The 18,500-nt window shown below is 52.0% G+C and overlaps 8 protein-coding genes across 8 annotated transcripts; 4 read left to right on the top strand and 4 right to left on the bottom strand.

The window, feature by feature from the left end:
* Window positions 1–717: 717 nt before the first annotated feature.
* On the bottom strand, window positions 718–2,955 carry cat2 (bifunctional catalase-peroxidase Cat2; the record flags this gene model as incomplete). Its single annotated transcript, XM_057198889.1, has 1 exon — window positions 718–2,955. The coding sequence occupies one exon, from the start codon at window positions 2,953–2,955 to the stop codon at window positions 718–720; it is 2,238 nt and encodes a 745-aa protein (XP_057052329.1).
* A 1,491-nt stretch (window positions 2,956–4,446) lies between these two features.
* On the top strand, window positions 4,447–6,178 carry N7474_007478 (sugar porter family MFS transporter; the record flags this gene model as incomplete). Its single annotated transcript, XM_057198888.1, has 3 exons — window positions 4,447–4,989; window positions 5,052–5,762; window positions 5,813–6,178. 3 exons carry the CDS (start codon window positions 4,447–4,449, stop codon window positions 6,176–6,178), a joined length of 1,620 nt encoding a protein of 539 aa, XP_057052328.1.
* Window positions 6,179–6,398: 220 nt separating this feature from the next.
* N7474_007477 (sulfatase family protein) lies at window positions 6,399–7,868 on the bottom strand (the record flags this gene model as incomplete). Its single annotated transcript, XM_057198887.1, has 1 exon — window positions 6,399–7,868. One exon carries the CDS (start codon window positions 7,866–7,868, stop codon window positions 6,399–6,401), a length of 1,470 nt encoding a protein of 489 aa, XP_057052327.1.
* A 734-nt stretch (window positions 7,869–8,602) lies between these two features.
* On the bottom strand, window positions 8,603–10,536 carry N7474_007476 (sugar porter family MFS transporter; the record flags this gene model as incomplete). Its single annotated transcript, XM_057198886.1, has 7 exons — window positions 8,603–8,839; window positions 8,890–9,022; window positions 9,083–9,094; window positions 9,151–9,609; window positions 9,662–9,921; window positions 9,972–10,053; window positions 10,100–10,536. The coding sequence occupies 7 exons, from the start codon at window positions 10,534–10,536 to the stop codon at window positions 8,603–8,605; spliced, it is 1,620 nt and encodes a 539-aa protein (XP_057052326.1).
* A 643-nt stretch (window positions 10,537–11,179) lies between these two features.
* N7474_007475 (fungal specific transcription factor domain-containing protein) lies at window positions 11,180–13,722 on the top strand (the record flags this gene model as incomplete). The annotated part of the gene is made up of 9 exons (XM_057198885.1): window positions 11,180–11,281; window positions 11,356–11,435; window positions 11,535–11,726; window positions 11,775–11,910; window positions 11,966–12,414; window positions 12,466–13,006; window positions 13,067–13,167; window positions 13,219–13,493; window positions 13,583–13,722. 9 exons carry the CDS (start codon window positions 11,180–11,182, stop codon window positions 13,720–13,722), a joined length of 2,016 nt encoding a protein of 671 aa, XP_057052325.1.
* A 1,143-nt stretch (window positions 13,723–14,865) lies between these two features.
* On the top strand, window positions 14,866–15,819 carry N7474_007474 (Dyp-type peroxidase; the record flags this gene model as incomplete). The annotated part of the gene is made up of 1 exon (XM_057198884.1): window positions 14,866–15,819. The coding sequence occupies one exon, from the start codon at window positions 14,866–14,868 to the stop codon at window positions 15,817–15,819; it is 954 nt and encodes a 317-aa protein (XP_057052324.1).
* Window positions 15,820–16,247: 428 nt separating this feature from the next.
* On the top strand, window positions 16,248–16,658 carry N7474_007473 (CFEM domain-containing protein; the record flags this gene model as incomplete). Its single annotated transcript, XM_057198883.1, has 3 exons — window positions 16,248–16,322; window positions 16,391–16,529; window positions 16,609–16,658. The coding sequence occupies 3 exons, from the start codon at window positions 16,248–16,250 to the stop codon at window positions 16,656–16,658; spliced, it is 264 nt and encodes an 87-aa protein (XP_057052323.1).
* A 544-nt stretch (window positions 16,659–17,202) lies between these two features.
* N7474_007472 (60S ribosomal protein uL16) lies at window positions 17,203–18,149 on the bottom strand (the record flags this gene model as incomplete). Its single annotated transcript, XM_057198882.1, has 3 exons — window positions 17,203–17,653; window positions 17,710–17,885; window positions 18,105–18,149. 3 exons carry the CDS (start codon window positions 18,147–18,149, stop codon window positions 17,203–17,205), a joined length of 672 nt encoding a protein of 223 aa, XP_057052322.1.
* Between the last annotated feature and the right edge of the window lie 351 nt (window positions 18,150–18,500).

Below are 18,500 nucleotides of genomic sequence, written 5' to 3'. Positions count from 1 at the left end.
AACGCCAAAATTGCAAATTTATCAACAGGCTGTCCAGGCGCGACAGTCTGTGATGACAGCCGTTGATGCAGGACCTTCCAGGAACTGGAGTATTCATACACACGTCGCGTGGCCAGTTCTTGTCCCACGAGAATATGTTAAGTTAGTAGCAGCTCGGCAAGGGGAAGCACTTGTGATCCTGACGCACTATGGCCCACTGATTCATCTTACGGGAGAAGTGGATGTTTCAAGACGAAGGAGACTTTTCGGTCAAATCTATTTGGCAGTACCTTGGACCCTCCTAGCAAGAATGGCTGGGATGGCAAAAGGAAATGTTGGCCGAGATCAATTCCTTGTAAATACAAACAATGATAACTAGTAAATGGAAGTATTCTCTTCGATCCCAAACTTGATATCTGTCATAGCTTCGGCCCTGGCATCCTAGCGGCTCAACAATCTAGCATTCGCTCCTAATTCTTGAGTCATTGTGAATGATATTAACTGCGTTAAGTTCCTTATTCAAATGCCGATACTCGGGTAACTAGATTACGATTTCCAATGCCGACTTACCTCCGGCTTTTCAGACTTTACTAAATCTAATACGCGGGGTGAAAAAGTGTTCAGAAAATCATTGCAGTCTTAGCTAAGTACAAGACAATCACATCTTCATTTTAAAACATCAGTCTGGTAACATTGACAGAGCGCAGTGCGCATCTTTTGAATCGCAAATCACAAACTTCACAGACGAGCGCGGCCCGAGGCGGCCGAGGTAGCCAGGTCGAAGCGATCAAGGTTCATGACCTTGTCCCAAGCAGCGATAAAGTCCTTGACGAACTTCTCCTGGCCATCGGAGCTACCGTACACCTCAGCAAGGGCGCGCAGCTCGGCGTGTGAGCCAAAGACCAGATCGGAGCGAGTAGCGGTCCACTTCTTCTGGCCCGTCTTGCGGTCCACGCCCTCGAAGAGCTCCGAGTCAGGGGTGATGGCCTTCCAGTCGGTGTTCATATCCAGCAGGTTGACGAAGAAGTCGTTGGACAGCTGGCCAGGGCGCTGAGTGAAGACACCGTGCGCGGAGCCGTCGTAGTTGAGGTTCAGCGTACGCAGACCACCGATCAGAGCGGTCAGCTCCGGAGCGGAGAGGGTGAGCAGGTGAGCACGGTCGATGAGGAACTGCTCGGTGCGGACGCGGGGAGTGGATTTGCCGTAGTTGCGGAAGCCATCAGCATACGGCTTCAGGTACTGCACGGAGTCCACATCGGTCTGCTCCTGCGAGGCATCGGTGCGGCCCGGAGTGAAGGGGACAGGGTGGCCGGAAGCCTTCTCGAGGGCGGCGCATCCAGCCAGGACAATGAGATCGGCCAGGGAGACCTTCTTGTTTCCGCTCTGGGAGCCGTTGAAGCGGTTCTGGACACCCTCCAGGACGGTAAGGACCTCGCGGAGCTGGGCCGGGTTGTTGATGTCCCAGTCCTTCTGGGGAGCCAGGCGGATGCGGGCACCGTTGGCACCACCACGCTTGTCACTTCCACGGAAAGTAGACGCAGAGGCCCATGCGGTCGAGAGGAACTTGGTGGGGGCGAGGCCGGAGGCGAGAATCTCCTTCTTCAGCGCAGCAATGTCCGACTCGTCAATGAGCGGGTGGTCCACGGCGGGGACCGGGTCTTCCCAGATCAGAGTCTCCTTAGGGATCTCAGGACCGAGCCAGCGCGAGCGGGGGCCCATGTCACGGTGAAGCAGCTTGAACCAAGCACGAACAAAGGCTTCGTGAAGCTGTCCCGGGTTCTCCAGGAAGCGGCGGGCGATCTTCTCATAGGCAGGGTCGAAACGCAGAGAAAGATCGGTGGTCAGCATGCGAGGCTTGTGCTTGACGTTGGGGTCGTGGGCATCAGGGATGAAAGCGTCCGCATCCTTGGCAACCCACTGGTTGGCACCAGCGGGACTCTTGGTCAACTCCCACTCAAACTTGAAGAGATACTCGAGGAAGTCGTTGCTCCACTTTGTGGGGGTCTTGGTCCAGATCACCTCCAGGCCGCTGGTGATGGTGTCCTTGCCTTTGCCAGAGGCATGGCCGTTGGCCCAGCCGAGACCCTGCTGTTCAAGGCCAGCAGCCTCGGGCTCCTTGCCGACATTATCAGCGGAAGCGGCACCGTGCGTCTTGCCAAAGGTGTGGCCACCAGCAATCAGAGCAACGGTCTCCTCATCGTTCATGGCCATGCGGCCAAAAGTAATGCGGATATCACGAGCGGCCGCAATGGGATCGGGAACGCTGTTAGGGCCCTCGGGGTTGACGTAGATCAGGCCCATGACGACAGCGGCCAGAGGACTTTCAGGATTACGGGTATTGATATCGCTCTGGCGGCCCTTGTCGGCTTCCGACTCGGGGTTGTAGCGCTCGGCATTGGCGAACCACTCCGTCTCGGCACCCCAGTAGACGGACTCGTCGGCCTCCCACTTGTCAGGACGACCACCAGCGAACCCGAAGGTCTTCACGCCCATGGACTCCAGGGCGACGTTGCCAGTGAGCAGGAGCAGATCGGCCCAAGAGATCTTGTTGCCGTACTTCTGCTTGATGGGCCAGAGCAGACGACGAGCCTTGTCCAGACTGACGTTGTCCGGCCAGCTGTTGAGGGGCGCAAAGCGCTGCTGGCCCTCACCACCGCCACCCCGGCCATCGAAGACACGGTAGGTTCCGGCGCTGTGCCAGGCCATCCGGATGAACAGACCGCCATAGTGGCCAAAGTCGGCGGGCCACCAGTCCTGCGAGTCGGTCATCAGGGCATGCAAGTCCTTCTTGACGGCCCAGTAGTCCAGATTCTTGAAAGCAGCGGCATAGTCGAAGTCCCTGGTCATGGGGTTGGTGACATCGGTGTGCTGGCGCAGGATGTTCAGCTTAAGCTGCTCGGGCCACCAGTCACGATTCCTGGTGCCGCCACCAGCGACATTGGTGCTGTTATTCTTGCGGACGGGACATTCACTCATGGTTGTAGATGGGAGAGCGGAGGAGGTGGGATGAAGGAGGAAAGGCAGAAGAAGATCGAGGAAGAAGGAAGAAGCAGGGGGCGAGCCCCTCTTAAGAGGTTGGACGAGCGTAAGGCACGTTTAAGGCGCGTCTCATTGGGCACACCGCCGCGTGCGGGGAGGCGGGGCTTGGTTGGCGGGCTTGACCGATCAATCATGGGCGGTTTATCTATGACGGCCATCCCCGCGTTTCCCCGGTGATTATCGTGGTCGCCATCATTGGCTGTCCGTTCGTGAATATGATTGCTTGCGTGGCATTCTTTCACAATTCCCAAAGGATGTTGCGCAATAGGATCAGAAAGTGTTTGTTTAGAGATGATGACGCAGCGATCAAGCACGTTTGTCAGCGCCGTGGTCGAGAACGATAGTTAATTACCTCGGACCCGCGGAACCGGTTACCTAATGTGTGGGGTTGATCCCAATGTGGCATGGCACGACGACTGCTATCCAGTCCACCCGATCATTTCCGCACATGAAGAACTGTTTGGCCAGAAACATTATTGGAAGATCCTGCAGTGAGGCATGATACTTGAACCAAGGATTCAGAGCAGCGTCTTTTCCTTTCCGTGGATTCAAAAATCTATATCCGATCCAGGGTAAGTGGTTAGCACCGGGCCAGACAGTCCACGTCGTACGAGGTGGCACCCCGATAACCAAATCAGGTGGCTAAGTTGATGCCGAAATCATAGGCATCCATTCGGAAAGACAGTCTCCGAACTTTTCATTTGAATCCAGGGCTCGCTGGATCACCTGATGTCACCTGACCTCCCTTGACTGCCCAATTTTTCGTTCTTCCGCTCGGCCAACATCCGAATCTAGCAGGGTTAAGGATTCACCCCGTGCCCTGACGAATTGTGGAGAGAGCGCTTGTTCACCAGCTGCTTCTGCTGGAGCCAGTGGCCCAGTGATGGGTTATATAATGTAGCGATGGGGAATAGGCCGGGAAAACACTGCGAGTTCGATAGCAGAGTAGCGCGACGCGATAGTGACTCGCAACGACACACTGGGCCAGGATTTATCTCCAAGACAATTGTCTGCTCGCCGAGCCATCTGAAGAGAAAAACTTGCGCCACAACAATTCCAGTAGGAGGCCAAGCATGCCTATATACTGCGCGGCGTTCGCGCCAACCGGCTGAACGTTCTCTCCGGGGAAAACGCTCCCCCGGCCCAAGTTCCCACCGCAGGGCATCATAATCCGCGAAGGCATCATCGCTTCACCTGAGAACCCCATGATGCCCCAGTCTATGGGGGAAGGCGCGGCATAGCTTGTGGAGAGGGCTCGCTCAAAGGGAAAACCCACACGACCGCATCCATTGAGGTGGTCAATATTACTTAGGAACCCCCGTGGCCCATAGTTTCTTCCTCGCCCTCCCGGACCTGAGGATTTTTTTTTCTTTGCCCATCACCAAATTTCCCCATCCTCACCTGATCACTGTCCTTCTTTCACAAGCCATGGGCATTCTCGCTCTCGTCGAGGACCGGCCGACGCCGAAGGCCGTCTACAACTGGCGAGTCTACTTACTCGCTGCTATTGCAGCATGCGGCTCCAATATGATCGGATATACTAGTGCCTTCATCGGTACTACGATTACCCTCAAATCCTTCGAGCGAGAGTTCGACCTCACAAACGCTCACACGACGCAGGCACAACGAGACATGATCAGTGAGAACATTGTCTCTCTTTTCATTGCGGGTGCCTTCTTCGGAGCACTACTCACCTACGGCGTGTCGCACGTCTGTGGCCGCAAATGGAGTTTGGTCCTTGCTTCGGCTATTTTCACCCTCGGAGGTGGCCTACAATTAGGCGCCAACCATGCCCGAGGACTTGGTATTATGTATGCTGGGCGTGTGCTGTCCGGTCTAGGAACCGGCATCGCGTCGAATGTCATTCCTGTCTATCTCTCTGAGCTGGCACCCCCGGCGATTCGTGGCCGGTTGGTCGGGATGTATGAACTGGGCTGGCAAATCGGCGGGCTGTTGGGATTCTGGATCAACGTAGGTTTTCTTGTCAACCGATTCCTTTCCGACAGGTGTGCTAACATTTCCATTTTGTATAGTATGGTGTTGAGCAGCACATGAACCCCAGCCACGAGCAATGGATCATCCCATTTGCCATCCAGATCGTCCCATCGGGAATGCTCTTCCTCGGTGCCCTCTGGATGAAGGAATCTCCCCGCTGGCTCTTCCTCAAGGGCTACCGAGACAAGGCTATGCAAAATCTCTGCTGGGTGCGCCAGCTAGATGCAACGGATATCTACATCCAGGAGGAAGTGGCAGCCATTGACCAAGCACTGGAATACCAGCGGGTCACTATCGGCATCGGTTTCTGGAAGCCCTTCCAGGCGGTCGCCACCCGCCGCAACGTGATGTGGCGCCTGTTCATCGGATGTATGCTGTTCTTTTGGCAGAACGGTTCGGGAATCAACGCCATCAACTATTATTCCCCAACCATTTTCGCAAGCATCGGTGTGTCGAATGCCGATGTGGGTCTGACCACCGGTATCTTCGGTGTTATCAAGGCCTTCATGACAATTGTCTGGCTGCTGTTCCTGGTCGACCAGCTTGGTCGCAGAAATCTGCTTCTTGGAGGTGCCATAACGGGCTCGATCTGCATGTGGATTATTGGCGCCTACATCTGTGTCACCAAGCCGCAGGCCCATCCTAGCAACCACCTCGACAGCGGCGGTATCGCTGCTATCTTCTTCTTCTACCTATGGACGGCCGTGTACACGCCGACCTGGAACGGCACACCGTGGGTTGTCAACTCAGTAAGTCTTTTAATGATACATCAAAATATCAGTCCATTAACACTAAACAGGAATTCTTCGACCCCAACTTCCGATCCCTGGCGCAAGCCGCCACAACAGCCAGCAACTGGCTCTTCAACTTCCTCGTCTCCCGATTCACCGAGCAGATGTTTGCAACCATGCACTATGGAGTCTATTTCTTTTTCGCCTCGCTGTCCTGCCTGGCCTTCTTCTTCGCCTTCTTCCTTGTCCCGGAGACAAGCGGTATCCCGCTGGAGAAGGTCGACCGTCTGTTCGAGTGCAAGCCTGTCTGGAAGGCCAACGCGATCCTGAAGGCTCAACTTAAGGACGAGGAGGAGGAATTTCGCTTTGATGTTAAGCAAGGTTCCGTTCACCAGGAGAACGATGAACCTGAACGACAGGAACAACAGGCATGAGCGCTGGCGCAGCGCCAAAATTCATAGACGCTTTTCATAGACTGGGCTTTGGTTTCAGTGTACAATAGATGGGATAGATGGATGGTATAGAGCATTTGGTTTTGACTATGTGTGCTTCTACACTGAACATGATGTGCAATGGCATTTATTTTTTCTACAACTCTGGTCAAAATACATGTATATGCAGACGAGCAAAGCTAAATACCTCGATCTCTGAAAATTATTTCCCAACCTCCGCTCCCCAGGGAAGGTCCTTGGGGAAAGCAGGCAGATCTTTACTCTCAGGGTGGTCATCGTCGAAGTCCCACCTATTCGGCACATCCAATCCAGCCTCGAGATGGTGTCTCACTAAAAGCATGGACACACCATCGCGATACAGCCACGCATCCTCAGTGCGACGCTGCCACTGCTCAACAGCCTGGCGCATATCCTCCAAAACCGTGCTATACGCAGGATCCTTAGCCAGATTGCGCACTTCATGGGGATCGGCCTGGATGTCGTAAAGCTCCTCAGCGGGACGGAAAAAATAATCCTTCAGCGGCCTGGACCCAATCATCTTAGGATTATTTTCGGAGTTGCGAATATCCTCCCAAGTCAGGGATCCGTAGATATCAGCGGCAAAGGGGAAGTCGAGCCGCCAGGCGATGTTGCGGTGGTACTTGAATCGGCGGTTGCGCATGAAGCGCGTGGGCCAGTAGTTAGTGATTTCGTGGAAAGTATGCGAGCCGAAGACACAGCCCCAGTCTTCGAGCTTGGTTGACTCAGACACAATGGGAAGAATCGAGCGGCCAATTCGCGCTGGGTGTTGTGGGGTCGGGTACTGAGCCCAATCGAGGATTGTGGGGAGGATGTCGATGTAAGAGACCATGTTTGGGTTGATGACGCCTGCTGGTGAGCCGGGGCACTTCACTATCATCGGGAGACAGACACCCGCGTCGTAGAGGGTTGTCTTGGAGTTGATGAAGGGGGGTCCATTGTCGCTGAGGAAGATAACCAAGGTGTCATCTGCAAGTCCGGATTTCTTCAGTCCGTCAAGGACCATGCCGACACCTTGATCCAGGCGGGATATAGACTGGTAGTACTCCGAGAACTCGAACCGGACTCCCGGGAGGTTATTGACAAAGTGCTCAACCTCGACATCCGAGGGCGAATACTCGATCTTCTTTACTCGCGGATCATACTTGCCATCATTTCCAAAGCCCGAGCGGGTACGATCGCGATGGGGATCAATAAAGCCAATGGTCAAAAAGAAAGGCTTCTTCTCCGCACCGGAACGCTCAATAAAGGCAGTCGCTTGATCCGCGATATCTGCGACATCACGACTACCGCTCTCAGCGCACAGTTCCCAGGGGTACACGTTTGATGGCCCGACGTGGACCTTGCCAATCACACCGGTTGAATAGCCATGCTTGGAAAAGAGTGCCGGTGCCGTTTCGACATGATCATAAGTTGTAAAATGATGCCGGCCATTGGCAAGACCATACTGTCCGTTCTGATGCGTGTGCAGACCGGTGTAAATGACGGAGCGACTGGCGCTGCAAGAAGCCGTGCTGGTGAAGGCCTGATCAAATCTGGTTCCCTCCGAGGCCAGCTGGTCGAGATTGGGCGTTTGGATCTTGGCGTTTCCGTAGCAGCCTAGTTGTTTGCCCAGGTCATCGGCGATCATAAGAAGAACGTTTCTCTTGGCCATGGTGGCGGCTGCGTGAATTTCAGGTTGGTTGCAGGAGGAAGTGCTCTACTTTTTATAAGATCTGGTAGACCTGCATTGGCTGGGGTGCGTTGAACCAGGGATTTCCAGCTTTTTATGCGCCGCCGGATATCGCTAAAGTAGCGCGTCCTGTTCCCGGTTGTTCGTATGTAGAGCTTTGGGTCGTTTCCAACAATTCAACGAGTACGAAAACAAATCTTTCCGGAAATCCAATTGTAGATGCAATTTGACTGTCTGAAAAATATGTTGACACGCGCAGATAATTTCTTGAAACAAATAACATTATGAAATTAGCTCTAGTATGGCGTAAGCTCTCCTTTGTTGGCCAGTAGCACCAAGTCCAACCCCGCACTGGACGGCGGGGGTTGGAACGGATCTCGGTTAAAGAGGTCAAGTCGTATCAGCACTGCTTCAGTCATAGCATTCCAAAATCTTCAAGAGCATAGAAAAGTTAATCTTGCGATATAGGTGCCCTATGTCCAGACTGATCTGCGGGAATTTCTCGCATTCGGATAGATTTTATGCCTCATAGGACGATTACGGTCCGCCTAGACTTTCGGTTCGCAATACGCACAGTGCCTCCATACTCAAAGGCCTTTATCGGTGCTTAATTGACATAAAGTGTACAACCATTGCATCCTAACAGTAATTTCCATCCCAACTATGTATTACGTATTCAGAAAAAATTTACCTGGCAAATCACTTCATTATATCACTTATGCTTTTGATTCTTCGGCATAGTTCGCTGCAGCCTTGCCCTCACTTATATCCTCTTTGGCCTGTTCAATATCGGCAGCAAATTTGCTTGGTTCGATCCTGGCCTTGAACGCCCAGATGCTTTGTTTCTCAAATATCTCATCAACCTCTTCCAGAGATTTGCCGCATGTTTCCTGGAACAGAAGGAACACATGGATGGATGCTGCCAGACAGAAGGTGCCGAATACACAGTATATCTACATAATAGACTTAGTCAATTATTCAGATGCTGATGACTAGTACTCACCCTCCACTGGATATTCTGGAATGCTGGAGGAGTAAAGAACGTAAGGGCAAAGTTGCATGCCCAGTTGAAGAACGTGGCGAGGGATACCGCTTTGCTGCGAATGTATAATGGGATGATCTCCGGTGGATACGCCCTATCCCATGAACGTTAGAATTTCTTGAAATAAAAAGGGTCCCGACATCGTGTAACGCACCATCCCAAAGGTCTGCCGTACGTAACGTTAGCCAACCGCTCTTCAATTCAGGAAAGATAAACACTCACCCCCAAGTCGGCGCGTAGCAAGTAATGAAGAGATATGAACAGGCGATAATTGCCTTAGATGCGTTGCTATTGGTGACTTTCCATGTCACGGTTGGGGAGTCAGGAAGACCCCCTGGAACAGCATGACCATAGGAGGCCACGAGGCCCGCCTGTGTAAATTGAAAGACTGCCATAGCTAAAGCACCCCCTATAAAAAGCCAGCGTCGAGAAAGTCGGTCAATGAATAGCAGCGCAGGTAGAGTCATGACCACATTGATGACATATTGGATAGAAGCGGACAGCAGAGCGGTGTTTCCCGTGAGACCGCCCATCTGGAAAATATAAACGATGTAGTACATCATGGCGTTAGTTCCGGACATTTGAGACCAGATATGAGTAAAGATTCCGCAGTGGACGCGGATAATATTGCGCGAATTGAACAGTTCGAGCCAGGATGTGCTCTGGTATTGGCGTTCAAGTCTGCCAGTAAATCAGCACACTGTCATAAACATGCCCTAAGAACAAAGCTTACTCAATCTTCTCTCTGATTTCCTTGGTTTCCGCCACCACAATAGGATGAAGGGTATTTCCTTTGGCATGAAGTCTTGCCAATACTTCAATAGCTTCCTCCCACCGATCTTGCGATGCGAGCCAACGGGGTGAGCGCGGCATCATAGGCAAGATGCAAAGCAATATGATCGCGGGAATCATCTGCAGACCCCATGGTAGGCGGAAGGATCCATACCCGCTCATGAATGATGCCCCGTAGCTAATGAAGTACATGATCAGAATCTATTTCGATGTTAGCCCCGACCATTCGGTTCTGCTCGACCATCACATACACCCCATGTAATCATCCACTGCTGTAAAGATAAGAGGCGACCGCGCTGATGAGGAAGACTGATCTCTGCGATCAAAATCGGCCTAAAAAAGTTAGTATTATATATGCATACGATAACCTATCTCTTACCCTTGACTAGTGAGCATTCCAACAGCAAATCCATTGAAAATACGGGCCACGATCAACATGGGTACGTTCTGAACGGCACACATTAGGGTCGAGCCGATCAGCCAGACGATGCACGCAATGAACATTGAATCGCGACGACCAAAATGGTCGCTTGTCCACGACGATACCAACGATCCAAGCAATGAGCCACCTGCCATACTGGCGGTGATGCCGCCCTGCAGAACGGCATCGGGCTTATTGAAGTACTCCTTGTACTGGGGCGTGCCGATTATCGCGGACATGCTGGACACATCGAAGCCCTGAATTAGGCCGCCGATGGTCGCTAACCCGCTGATCAGGTAGACATTGCTGAGCCGGGGGAGTCCCATGGTGACGACGGGCACACAAGCTGCACCACAAAACACATTCACATTGCGCGTCTGGGGCCCCGGATTCATGTACTTTTTAAGTACGCAGGAGGTCCGCCCGGAGCTTGCAAGATCCTCACCTATGCGCCAATTGCAGCGCCATTTGGGGCCGACATCCGTATCCCGGTCGTCGCAAAGGATTCGCGCCGCCGAGAAGCGGGGCCCCGCTATTGTGGCAGAGATCTGACTAGACCAGTGAGCAGCCAGTGTGCAGCGGGGGAAATATCTCCTGGAAGTCCAAGCTCCCAACCAGCCATGCCCCAATTCCCGGATCTCGTGTCGATGGCTCCGACATCTCAACATTGTTGGAAATCCCCGTCGCAAGGCACGGCACCCCGCAATCGCGCGCGTATCGGGTGATAGATTCTCTATCATGCTTTCCGCTTGTGGGGATGATGAACTAGGGGATGCGCAGCTGTCGCGAAGCTCCAATATACCTTCAGGATCGCGAAGATCACGATCAGGTTTGACGCTCACATAGTTTCCCCCTTCTTGTTCCAGGATTTGATGTTTTAGACAGGATGTGCACTTTGCAGGGCTCGCAAGGTCAAGTGCGATGAGAAATGGCCCTCGTGTTTGAATTGCCTGCGCCTCAAATTAGACTGCCCAGGCCCACCTAGGTCTGGCAACACAGAGCCGCGTGTCCGTCCTGAACAGAGGCCCCCAAGGCAAGATGGGGCTTTCACACAGGCAGGCACACTCCGCCAGCGAGTGTCTAGATCATGCCAGTCATGCCGGTATGCAAAGGCTCGGTGCTGCGGAAGCCGGCCGAGTTGTACGCGATGCTCCAAAAAGGGGCTCAATTGCATATACAGACCCGAGGCAAATACTCGTCTAAATAAAAGGCAGTCTTCGACCCAGCAGGCCCAGCGGAACCAAAGCGATGTATCGCAAGCATCGCTGGAAGACGCCGCGAGTGCGATTTCTTGGTATGCCACACTCCTTATATTAAAGGTCCACGTTCTGGAGGTTGCCTTGTGCTTTCCCTAAACTCCATGCTTTGTTATGGTTTAAACTGACTTGTCCAGGATGCGTGCTCCAGAACTTCCCGGTAAAGATAAGATCATCACCCTTGTTGAAGAGTACTTCGCCCATGTACATCCTCTCCGATGCTTCGGTTTTGTGCACAAGCCTTCCTTCATGCAGCGCCTTGACGAAGATTTTGACACGTGTTGTAACAATGAATCACTTCTACATGTTATATGTGCCTTGGGTGCGAAGTATGTGTCCCTTCCCGGAAGTTTTACTGCTCGCTAACGTATCGTTAGATTCTTGGCCTTGGACTATTCTTCCCGTCAAGTTCTGGCACCCGAGGCTGTTCTAGAAGCAGGGAATCAATGGGCGAGAAAGGCAAAAGGACGAATATTTGCTGACTTGGATGACTTATCGCTCGAGAAGCTAATGGTACCGAATCTTCCGTTTCCACTCGATGTGGTCCTCATTTTAATTCATATTGCAGACTGCAATTCTCCTTTATGACCATGACTTGCGTATTGGAAGCTATGCGAGTGCATTTATGCTCAGTGGGATTACTTCCCGAATGTCTCAAGCATTGCAGCTGAATCTTGAACATTCTGCTGATGTGCTTTGTCTGAAAGCAGAGTCATCATCGTCAGCAGTGGTAAACGAGACGCGGCGGCGTCTTATGTGGAGCTGCTATGTGATGGATAGCTGGGTTGGCAGTGGTGTTAACCAACTCACTTTGCTGGAGGATCGAGATCTTAAGATCCAGCTCCCCTGTGACGGCCACAACTTCTCCTTGGGAATTCCTTGCATCACAGAACTTTTGGATGAGGGAAAGGTTTTGGGGTTTGTGCCCAGTAATCACATTCCACCACATCCAGCCCAGAATATGGGCATTGAGGCGTACTTCATTCGCCTTGTCAGCTTGCGGAAGAAAGTATTACGGTGAGTTAACCAACCCACGACAGGTTTCGTTGATATCTGATCATATAACAGCTACGTGAAGCATTTGGACATTGCAAGGCCCCCTTGGCTAGCAGGCTCCGAGTTCTTGTTACTGTCAGCCGAATTCGACAACTGGCGATATTCCCTTCCGCAGAGCCTACAGTGGCGCCCAGATGCCATTTACGCACGCAGAGAGTCATCGCAGCTCGGCGCACTGACGCTTCTTTGGTGCACATACTACCAAACACTGGTTGATCTATATCGCATTGGGATGCCTGCCATCTTTCGCCTTCGGAAGAACGTTGAGTTTCCGCCTGACCAGCAGGGCTTTCTCAAGCATTGCCGTAGTGTTTGTTATGAGAATGCCCGCGAAGTATCTAATGTCATATCAGAGGCCTTGCGACATGGTATCAAAGCTCTTGCTGATACTTGGTTGTGCATCATCGCCCACGACAGCACCAAGGTCATGCTTTATTATATGCAGCAGAATGAGATGGCCCAAGGAGACGTGGGCGATATCAAAGCACTCGTTCAGAGGAACCTTGATGGACTGATCCAAATGAGACCTATGGTGGCCACTGCCGAATATTGTGTATGTTTTATGCAATTGTGTCTCTTTTTGCAGGGCCACAGGTACTGATGAAACTCGCAGTGCCTCTCGATGGTCAAGATGATGATTGCAGCTGGTATACAGCCTCACATTTCACAAGGAGCGGCAAACAATGGGAGCACTTCCGAACCAGTTGACGAGATGTATGCACTGAACCCATTCTTCCAACTCAATTTATTAAGCTCGTATAGCAGGCCCTCCATACCAGGGTCCCCTGTCCAGGAGTCCCCTGAGAACGTTTTGAACCCGCTCGCAATTTATCGCATGGCACGAACTGCCTTACACGAGAGAGATTCCGGAATCTCAACATCCCTGTCACCCTCGACCCATAGTGAACTTTCAACAGCGGTCTTACAGCCAAGATCCCTTCCTCAGCGCGATTCGACAAATTTTGCCACGAGTGGTCATCCACAAAGCCACCAAGATCACTCTGGTCAGGGATTATTCCAGCAGACCCCCCTTCACATCAGTCAGTCGAGCAATTCCAGGGGTATTCTACCCAGCCAAGGGAAGAGGAACAATCTTTATCTCTTGGGAACAATTTATCTCAGTTTTCAGTCACGGGGTCAGGCGGCGCTTGGGATCCAGCAGACATGGCCGTTATGGATATGTTGAATGGAGGGATAACCCCATGGACAGCAGAATATCTAACAGATGGCCAGTCTAATGGTGTGGATCCTTTCCTGTTTCCCTTCTAGTATTGAGGACAGGGAATCTTTCGTCCGTGATATGTGTCGCTTCCAGGGGCATGCGCTGGTTGCAGCAGCAAACAATATCTCATCCACCGTGGTGGGAGGTTGACGGAAGGAAGAGGTGAAAGGAAAGAAAGAGGAAGCAACAGGTATGAAGGCTAGATGAGCAATACACACCAAATAAGAAAAGAATGCTGCCAGGTGTTCATGTCTTTCACCTTCACTCCATCTGGTTTTAACCTCTTGCTCTCCTCTCTCTCTCCCAATAGTGACCATGAAACTCTTCTAGGTCCAGTCCTGGAGAACTTGCCATGATTTGAGAATGAATTGCATTCACCAGATACTGGCTATTGATATCTGACTAGTACATGACATCAAACTCGTCAGCAAAGATTTCTGTCGGATACTCATCTTGTCCACGCGCTTGTTGCTCTCATTCTGCTGTTTTATCACCTCTGCCAGCAAGAACTCAGTTCGGTCTGCTTCTGACGATTCCATCGCGTATATGCACTCAACTAGATAGCGTGACTCGTCCAATGTACATTCAGTTCCAGACATAAACAGTGGTCATAACCATAGCATATGGTTTCTCGCAAAGCAATTTCCTACCTCTCTTCGTGGCAATCTGCTCCCATGCCAGCCTTGAAATCTCGGCGATAGAATGGTTCACCTCGTCAGAAGCCAGGTGATGAATAATCGCCTAAGCTTGTGAGGGGAGGTGGGGTAAGGGGATCTTATGTCGCGTAAGGTAGTTCTAGATGCAGATCTTGGGTCTGCCGGATCCGGCAGTGACTTCATCACCTCTGGCTCTTCCACTGCTCACCCTCTCTCGCTTGGACCACGGGTACGACCAATAAGCTCGGTTGTAAAGTAATCACTCCATCCTATAAGTCTTAGATTTCCTCCAAATACCCCTGCCACGGCAGAAACATGAACAGGTTGGGTAATTCTGCCTACAACGCGTTCTACCACAGATTTCCAGTTACACCTCAGATTCCTCGGGGATTATTTGTCTCATTTACATCTTCGGTATCTATCGTCAAAAAATTACATCGACCACCGTCGAGCCGACCTGTCGTTCAGCACTACTCATTCCGACAGCCACAGACACAAACACATTCTCTATTCAGTACATTCTCCAGAACAAGAATGAGCAGCCAGCGAGTTCCCGTCGAAGCGCAGCGCGTTGACATGCCTCTCACGCGCTCGGCGACTTTCCTTGTGGTATCAGTAACCAGCAAGCCGGACGCCATTCAAAGCGTACAGTCCACGCTCGCCGGCCTAGACAGTCTCGCCAAGAATGTTTCCATCCGCGATCTCGATGCCCAATTCGCATGCACAGTCGGAATTGGCAGTGAGATCTGGGACCAACTAACCAGACGCCCTCGGCCAGCGGAGCTACATCCCTTCCGCGAGTTCAAGGGGAAAACGCACACGGCAGTCGCGACACCCGGCGATCTACTATTCCACATCCGCTCTGAACGGCGAGACCTATGTTTTGAATTCGAGCGCCAGTTACTGGACCAGCTGGGCGACGCGGTGACCGTCGTCGACGAGACTGTGGGTTTCCGGTACTTCGATGTTCGCGATCTCCTCGGCTTCGTCGACGGCACAGCCAACCCCGTTGGGCCCGCTGTGCCATCCTCTGTGCTCGTGGCGGAGGAAGACACCTCCGCCCAAGGGGGGAGCTACATTGTCGTACAGAAATATACGCACGACCTGCCAGGGTGGAAGAACCTCTCTACGGAGCAGCAAGAGAAAATCATCGGCCGCACCAAGCTGGACAACATTGAACTTGACGATGCCGAGGCCGGACAGCAGCAGTCACACAAGACACTGAACACGATTGAAAATGAGAATGGCGGCGAGCATGCCATTTTGCGCGATAATATGCCTTTCGGATCGCCGGGCGAGGGCGAATTCGGTACCTACTTCATCGGGTATACGCGGCGTCTATGGGTGATTGAGAAGATGCTCGAGCAGATGTTCGTGGGGAATCCGCCCGGTTTGCATGATCGTATCCTGGACTTTTCGAAGCCGTTGACGGGGACAACGTTCTTTGCACCGTCGGCTACTTTTCTGGCGAGTCTAGAGTCAGACTAGGGCTGTGGTATTTAAGGATGAAAACGTTCATGTGTAAATATGAATATTTTCATGTCCACAGAATAATCCAGAACAAGCATAGTGTTGTTGGCCTCTTATAACTGATGTCCATTTTCGGGTTGAACTTCATGCCAGTGTGCTACGAGCCAGCCCGTCGACTTCCGCGGCGTGACTGGCGGTGCCCCTAGTTTTCAAAACAGCGCACTGGGCTGGACTGGTCCCAGCTAATGCCACATTCCTGGTTTCCATGGTGGGAATCTTGACGCTGACAAGGAAGTTTGTTTACCATACTCGACCCATGAGGCGAGGAATGTCGGACAATAAGTCCGGCCTTAAATAAACACAACAGTCCACTTGCCCGTGGTCCTCAATTACTCTTAATCCCCTTCACTCTGCACAGTCAAAACCACATAACACAACATATCACCATGAAGCTCTCCATCTTTCTCCCGCTGGCAACATTCCTCTCCCTCACATTCGCTGAGGACTACAGCCCATGCGTCGTGCGTGAACCCTTCCGAGCATATTAGCAGACCTGGATAAAAATGGCTAACGCCGAACCCTTTTATAGTCGAGATGTCTGGACGAAGGTGCAGCAGTCGCCGGCTGCATTTCAGTCATTGACTACAAGTGCACCTGCACGAGCCCGGCTTTCCGGGACACAGTGCAAGCCTGTCTGAAGTATGCGTGCACGGCAGAAGATGCAGTGGGTATGTAATTCCTTCTGATCATTTGAGAAATGCTCTTCCGTATGAGAATTCCTGCTAATTTGTTCTCTCTCTTTTCCAGAAGCGGGAAAACTGCATGAGGAACGGTGTGGGACTGCACCACCTTCCTAGGAGGGTTTTCGACTCTTAAGTTCTAAATTGTCGTGTGAAATATTGTATTCTCTTGCAGAAGTTGATTTAGATCGAATAATATCTAGTTTGGTGTAAAATATTCCTTCTTGCCTTGGGGGGTCATACGGTTTCAAGAAAGGTCATCGATATATATCCGATGCACAGGTTCCCCCATTATTTGTAGAAAAACAGCCAGAAGATCCAACAAAGACGAGTTGTATATCCACACCCTTCCATTGCAGCTAGGAATAAAAACAAGTCGGAATGGAGCAGTGCAGCAGAGCATGACCTGCAGATCCAAGTGGGCGGAGTTGCTGAAAATACTTCCGGCACATTATATACACTCCAAAGCGGTTGCTTTAGAGTAAACTATCAAGCAGTTTACTTTCGCTACGGATCGAGTGAACCATATACTTCCCCTCGTTGCATTGGCACGAACCTAACATCAAGCTACTTGGGGGACCGGAAAATGGAGGAAGACAATTTAAAAGAACATGATATTTTTCGCTCTTGAGTTCATATCTTGAATCCAACCATCATCCATCTAAGCCTGAGACAGGTTCTCGTAGGCCTCGGGGAAGCGGCGCATGTTCTCCTCAATCAGACCGTGGCCAGTCAGGAACTGGACGTAGGCACCATCCTGCTTGAGCTTGCCCTCCTGGCGGAGCTTGACGTACTCCTCGCGGCGGACGGGGGTGAAGCCCCACTTCTTGGAGACGATGATCTTTTGGCGGCCGGGGAACTTGTACATCGAGCGACGGAGGGCCTCGATGGCGGTGGCGCGGTGGGCGTCACGGGTGCGGACGGACAGGATGATCTGGCCGATGTTCACACGGGCGACGGTACCCTGGGGCTTACCGAAGGCACCACGCATACCAGTCTGCAGACGATCGGCACCGGCGCACGACAACATCTTGTTGATACGGACGACGTGGAAGGGGTGCACACGGACGCGGAGGTGGAAACCTTCCTTACCGGCGATCTTGACGAGGTACCTATTGCGTTTGTTAGAAAGGGATCGAAAGGCCCGACAGAGCGGGAAGTCACGTACTTGTTGGCGCAAATACGGGCAGCCTCGAGAGCCTCGGAGGACAGCTGCTCGTACTCGTTGGAGACCAGGTGGACGCAGTTGGGGAAGTCGTCAACGGAGGCCTTCTTGCGACCAAGATCGAAGATACGAATCTTAGGGTCGGGAACACCACGGTTGAACCGGGACTTGGGGTAGGGCTGGATTGGAGATTCAGTCAGTAACTGTTTCCATGCAAGGCCCTCAAAATTCTTCCAGATCGAGTCTCGCCCAAACGACAAAACCTCGCAGTCAGGATGCACCGACTCGTCAGTCATAAACGCTGCCGGTCGATGGCACACCCACAACCACTCTGTTTCGTCATCCGCACAAAACCATCTCCAGTCCATCTTTCAAGGATGCGAAGTATCGGAACGCACCTTGTTCTTGCAGTAGCGGTAGCATCTCGCGGGACGGCGGGCCATTTTGAGTGCGGGAAATAGGTCGAATGCACTTCCTGCGAACGGTGGGTTGAAGGGAGATAGGCTGGTCGAGGACGAAGAGGAGAAAAGAAAAGGAATCACGTAATCAGTGGATTGATAATCCGTTTCGCTTATGTCGCTCAATGCGGACTAGCGCGCCACTGTTCTGTATGGCCAATCAGAGTGGAGAGCTGCGGGAACAAAACCCTACGAGGAAAGCCCTAATCCCAGATTGGGCGAAGAGGTGACTTCTTATTATATAGGACCGTCGCTGAATAGATGACTCCGCTATACAATGTGGATTGCGTTCGTGAGTCAGTGAACGATGCGAATGCCCGAGTCATCTAAGAGCTG

This window comes from Penicillium riverlandense (genome assembly GCF_028828495.1).
Source record: "Penicillium riverlandense strain IBT 135883 chromosome Unknown utg000006l_segment0_segment0, whole genome shotgun sequence".
NCBI lineage: Eukaryota > Fungi > Ascomycota > Eurotiomycetes > Eurotiales > Aspergillaceae > Penicillium > Penicillium riverlandense.
Note: the sequence above shows the minus strand (reverse complement) of the source record. Positions and strands in the feature narration are given on the sequence as shown.